Genomic DNA, 6,511 nt, shown 5'->3' with positions numbered 1-6,511 from the left:
TAAGGGTAAAATGTAAACATTTTTAATAGTTTAGTGGCAAATAGATAACGAAAAAAGGTTACGAAAGTTTGTTACCCTTTCAAATCACTATCCTTTACAAGAATCAATGGTGTCAAATTTCCAAAACTTGAACATGTAAAAAGGCGTGACTATAGCGACGGAAACATAAATTATGAGATGTAAATGGACATGATCTATTATTTTAGGGTGTATAGTGAAAAAAATATTACACAGGCAAAAATTTGCTCAGTGTCAAACCCTCATCCTTTCAGGTTTCTCTGAAGTCTCACTCGCACACAAATGGGGGCTCTGCGGCTTCCCTCTCTCACTTCCATTTTCGCCGTCTCCTCTGGCCGCTCTTCGTTGTTTCTCCGCCGCAGCAACCAGCTCCATGTGCGGAAACTCACTACTACAACCAAACTTTTCGCCCAGACTACGCCTGCCACGGAGGTGGCTCCCCCTGAATCGAACCAGAAGCCCCTTGCTCAGGAACAAGGCATAACACCTCGTTCCCAGGATTTCAATGCTTGGTACCTCGATGTCATTTCCCAGGCTGAGCTCGCTGATTACGGCCCTGTTCGTGGTACCATGGTTATTCGACCATACGGTTATGCCATTTGGGAAGCTATTCAGGTAGGTCTTTTGTTTGTTTTGAGACAAACTTGTTAAGCTCTGGCTGCTCGATTTTGATTTTTTTTTTTTTTACCTTCTTCCAAATGTAACCTAGATTTTCTCAATCTTTTAACATCTGTAACGTATCCTGTAGTACTTCTTTGCAATGCAGTCAATTCTGATTTGTTTGAAGCTAAAACCAACAACTTTTTCTACATTCAGACTCCTTTGTGACCAAAAGCAGTATGGATGAATTATACTATACATATTCACAGATTAGATCACTCTCTATAACGTAGCCAACTATGTGATTTCTATTTACCATTGGAAAAATAAACATACACTTGAAAACAAATTTGTAGCTCTGGTTTATCATCTGGATTCGACGGAGTAATCTTGCAGGGAGTTGTTGACTTTTGGTTTTCCTTTTACAGGATTATTTGAATATTAAATTCAAGGAAACAGGACATAGCAACATGTATTTTCCACAGGTAGCTAATAAGTTATTGTCTTTTATCATTGAATGCACTAAACTAAATAATGGATGTTACTTCCAGTTTATACCATATTCCTTCATAGAGAAAGAAGCCAGCCATGTTGAGGGTTTCAGCCCAGAATTGGCTCTTGTAACTGTTGGAGGAGGGAAAGAACTTGAAGAAAAACTTGTGGTACTGATTATAGTTACTCTACACCTCTGATTTGATAACAGTTTTGTATATTCACTCACAAGTTACCTTTCTAATCATGAGAATTAGGACATGAGTATGACTTTGATTCTTGCAATTTCTGAGGCTCTTGCAGGTTCGACCCACTAGTGAAACAATAGTGAACCACATGTTTACCCAATGGATTCATAGTTATCGTGATCTTCCACTTATGATCAACCAGGTTTCCCTTCACTTTATGCTAATCTCTTTTAGGGATTATTCCTTTCTCAGTTCTCATGTTTTCATTTTTATCCTTTATCAGTGGGCAAATGTCACAAGATGGGAGATGCGCACCAAACCTTTTATCAGGACTCTTGAATTTCTCTGGCAGGAGGGGCATACTGCACATGCCACTCTAGAGGAAGCAGAGAAAGAAGTTTGTATTTCTTTTATAAGTTTTTAAAAAGTTTGTGTTGTGTCTAACAAACAGATTGTTGAATGCACAGGCAATGCAGATGATTGATGTGTATACAAAGTTTTCTTATGAAGAAGCTGCAATACCTGTGATTCCAGGTAGGAAATCAAGGGTGGAGACATTTGCAGGAGCAGATACAACTTACACCATTGAAGCTATGATGGGTGATTGTAAGGCCTTGCAAGCTGGAACCAGTCACAATCTTGGACAAAACTTTTCACGTGCTTTTGGAACACAGTTTGCTGATGAAAATGGACAAAGACAACATGTATGGCAAACTTCTTGGGCTATAAGCACCAGATTTATTGGTGGTATCATCATGACACATGGAGATGATGCTGGATTAATGCTTCCCCCAAGGTTGGCTTCTGTACAGGTGGTGTTTCTTCAACCAAAATCTCCATTTTCGTTTTTTTTATTTCATCAACTGAAAGATTGTTTTGTGATTAACTTACAAGGTGGTGATTGTGCCGATTTGGAAGAAGGGTAATGAAAAGAAGGAAGTTCTTGATGCTGCAGTGTCTGTTAAAGATGTTCTTCATACTGCTGGGATTAAAGTGAAGCTAGATGATTCTGATCAAAGAACACCAGGATGGAAATTTAATTTCTGGGAAATGAAGGTCAGATATTAGTTTATGTGGAGTTTCTGTTATTCCCTTTTAAGTTATATGATATTTTTTGTACAGGGTGTTCCTTTAAGAATTGAAATTGGTCCTCGTGATGTTTCAAGTGGGAGTGTTGTTGTATCTAGAAGAGATATTCCTGGAAAACCAGGGAAGGTTTTTGGAATATCCATGGAACCTTCTGTTCTCATACCTTATGTCAAACAAAAGCTGGAGGAGATCCAGTTATCCCTTTTGGATAAGGCCAGGTCATTTCGAGATAGGTAAATCATTCAATCATGGGCAATATCGTAATTTTACTCATGTCTGGGTTTGGGGTATTTGTTTAAATTTAAAGTATTCATTTATCTGCAGCAACATTGTGGATGTGAAGTCATATGATGAACTGAAAGAGGCAATATCACAGGGAAAGTGGGCAAGGGGTCCATGGGTTGGAAGGTATGTTGGATTTTCATTCTAAAAATAACATAATACAATTATTATCCTTAAAATTTTGCTTTTTTTTTTTTTTTCATAGTGATGAAGATGAATTGAAGGTGAAAGAAGAAACAGGGGCAACGATTAGGTGCTTTCCTTTTGAACAACCTCAAGGCCCAAACAAGTGCTTGATGACTGGCAATCCAGCTGATGAAGTTGCAATTTTTGCTAAATCTTACTGATCAATTACTTGTTATTTTCTCAAAAAGGTCTTCTTCATTTCTACCAATAAAATTCCATGGATTGAATTCTTAACATGTATCATAATCTATCTATTGATTTTTTTGATGCATGCAGCCGAAACAATGGTGGACATGATGGAGAAAGAAATCACAACAGAAAGATGTAAAGAGATTTCAAAGGGAAAGGAAAAAGGGAAGAAAGAAGATATGTTTGAATTTTCTTTTTCAAAGTAATGATAATAGAATAATTTGCTAGCTAGCAAAGACCCGTTTCTTTTCTTCTTCTTTTTTTAAGTGTACGACAGCAATTAATATATGGCACACGAACAACAACCTATGTAGTGTTTTCTCTTTACGGAATCTATACCTTCTTACTTTAGTCAATATGGAAGGGGACTTGACAACAAACATGTGTGTGTGGATGGAGAATCGACACACCTTAGTTTAAAGTTAGATATTATATGATAATTTTTTATAAACTATGGGTTTCCACATATATGGGCAAAGATTTTAAGACAAAAATGATGGTATAAACAAACAGGCATACAATATATATATATATATATATATATATATATATATATATATATATATATATATATATATATATATATATATATATATAGATTGATCAATGTAATGATATAATTATAAATAGTTTTAAAAATATGAAATTTGTGAACAATTGTAAGACATCGGCTGATATTTTCTTGATTACATTTGACATGTGGTATTAAAGTTTGTTTTTAGATTGTATTATCTATAACCCGCCAAAACAACAAAAGGTATGCCTGATTTAGTTTGTTACTTTAATTGAATTGGATGCCGTGAGGCTCTTGTGTTCGTTCATTTATTTGTATAAATAGAGATGTATAAAACTATAAAACTATAAATAGATGAGACAACTTGTATTTTCTGGTATATATAGAGAGTATTGCGTTCACTTGTTTATTTTTTACTAGTTGTGAGGTGCATATATTCTATGCGTTAATTTAAAAAAAATATTAAATATAAATGTCTAAATGTGTGAGAATAGTTTATAAGAAAAATAATGAATTATTATAATGAAAATGGTTTTTATATTTTAAAAAATAATTTAAATAAATAAACAAAAAAAAAAATAACGAGCTTTAATTTTGAGAATTTTGAAATTAAAAGGTAAGTTCATTAATGATATTAATTAGGGTGTGTATGGGGCGGTTTGGTTCGGTTATTGATTAAAACCGAACCATAACCATTATGATTGGTTAATGCATTTTTCTAGTCATTGGGTATGGTTAATATTGATTATGGTTAATGATTTTTATCGGTTAACGGTTTTGGTTAATAGTTAATATTGGTTAACCATAATTTTCAAAATAATATAAACGACGAAAGTATATATTGGCATAAAAATGAAAATAGAATACCAAAATGTCATCAACGCCACAATGTTTGTAACCCAAATTATAGTAATAGAATAAAATGTATACCTTTAATACTAGGCCTGGCAATCGTATCGTGTTCGGGTTGGCGTGTCGCGGGTTGGCGAGTTGGCGGGTCAAAATATGTCAACCCAAACACGACCCATTTAAATATACAGGTCACGGGTTGGCGGGTTTGGAACATAAACCCATATATGACCCACCAACCCATTTATTTATATGGGTTCACAAGTTGGTGGGTTTGTGGGTCAGATTTGGGTTCGTGGGTCCGAATTTTAGATATTTAAGTCTTAAACATCTAAATGAAAATTAAAAACATTCATAGATACATGTTACAGATTTAGCCTTATAGGTTACGACTTCTGACCTTAGACCATCCACCACGAGTTATAATGTCAAAATAGTCAAATGGTGTATGAATAAATGGTATATATTATATAATACTTATTGAATATTAATATTTGATACATAAATACATTTAAAAATAAAATAATTTTTTTACTAAGAATATAAACGGGTTGGCGGGTCAACCCGTTTATTTTTTGAGAAACCCATATATGACCCGTTTAATAAACGGGTTGGCGGGTTGAAAAACTCAACCCAAACCCATTTATTGCGTGTCGTGTCGCGGGTTGTGTCGCGTGTCGTGTCGAGAATTGTCAGCCCTATTTAATACTTAGAGTGAGATAACATATAGACACATTCAATAAAAATATAAAACATTATAAAAAATTGACATTAATAATTTCATATATTGATAATTGATATTAATATTAAAATAAAGCCAAACATTCATACACATTCAATAGGATTAAATCAAAACTATAAAATAAAAGAGTCAAACATTCATATTATGTGTTATTGGATTAAAAAAAAAAAAAAGTCAATCACTCATATATATTCAATGTGATTAAATCAAAAACAATAAATAAAAAAAAAACCAAAAAAATATATATATACATTCTTAATATATTACAGAGTCAAAAAGTACCAAAAATTAATTTACTTAGAAGCCTTGATTATAAAGTCAAAAAATCATTTGAATAGTACTATAAAGTCCAAACAATCTTTGATTAGGATTAACAGTGTAAGAAACATTCAATTAAGATTATGAGTGTGAAGATTAAACTAATTGTAAATAATGTTTACAAATTATAGAATTAGCCGATTATGAATTACAATATTAATCAATAATCTAACTCAATGCATAATTGGAAGATTGTGTGTGTCCGTGATCAATTTTTGATGGTTTGATTGCTCGTTCGTAACCAGATAAGTGAGGATTAATGGATTATATTTTCAAATTTTTAATGGATCTTAAATAAGTTTGATTATATTATTTTATATATAACCTATAATTTTTATATATTAAAATATAAAGTTAGCGGTTCGGTTAATAATGGTTCGGTTAACCTATAAAACCATAACCGAACCGTTAGTTATCGGTTAACAAAAATTAGAAAACGAACCAATGGTTTTTAAAATGGTTCGGTTATTATGGTTCGGTTAAATCGGTTAATTTGGTTTTGGTTCGGTTTTTTGGTTATTATGCTCGCCCCTAATTAATAAATATTTATTACTTAATTTATTGTATTTATTACATTAAAATATTATGTGGAATATAAAAAAATAAAAATAAAAAAACTTATAAAATGACATATGAAAAAAAAATCAAAATAACCACAAAATGACATTTGACAAATTAAATGAGAGTGTTACAAGTAGAAAAAAACATTTATTTATTAAAATAGATATGCCTCCTTATATACGTAGAAGCTCTAGTATAAATACATAAGACAACTTGTGTGGTTGTGTTTCTTTTTTGTGAGCATTATTTAGTGTTATTTTGTTTAAAGTGTTTATAAGGATTCAAGAAGATTTGAATGAAATTCCAATAATTTCCGTTTGTTTTGAAAATGGTAAATTTGGAAACATGAAGGACAATCCTAAGTTCCCATTATTTAACATTCTTATCTCAAGGTTTTAGAAATCCAAATCAACAAGGATGGTGATTAAATAAAATTGATTTTACTGCCCTCTATATCACATCTATCTGTAAAACACACGGGCG

General features: G+C 32.4%; 1 protein-coding gene across 1 annotated transcript; it reads left to right on the top strand.

Annotated features, from left to right (window-relative positions):
• Positions 1-225: 225 nt before the first annotated feature.
• On the top strand, positions 226-3,400 carry OVA6 (Class II aaRS and biotin synthetases superfamily protein). Its single transcript, XM_078977264.1, has 11 exons — positions 226-633; positions 1,047-1,103; positions 1,170-1,280; positions 1,414-1,500; positions 1,582-1,695; positions 1,766-2,110; positions 2,193-2,354; positions 2,421-2,620; positions 2,712-2,795; positions 2,875-3,043; positions 3,132-3,400. Exons 1-10 carry the CDS (start codon positions 301-303, stop codon positions 3,014-3,016), a joined length of 1,635 nt encoding a protein of 544 aa, XP_078833390.1. The 5' UTR covers positions 226-300; the 3' UTR covers positions 3,017-3,043; positions 3,132-3,400.
• The last annotated feature ends 3,111 nt before the right edge of the window (positions 3,401-6,511 follow it).

Source organism: Lactuca saligna, chromosome 2 (assembly GCF_052625555.1).
Source record: "Lactuca saligna cultivar CGN05327 chromosome 2, ASM5262555v1, whole genome shotgun sequence".
NCBI lineage: Eukaryota > Viridiplantae > Streptophyta > Magnoliopsida > Asterales > Asteraceae > Lactuca > Lactuca saligna.
Note: the sequence above shows the minus strand (reverse complement) of the source record. Positions and strands in the feature narration are given on the sequence as shown.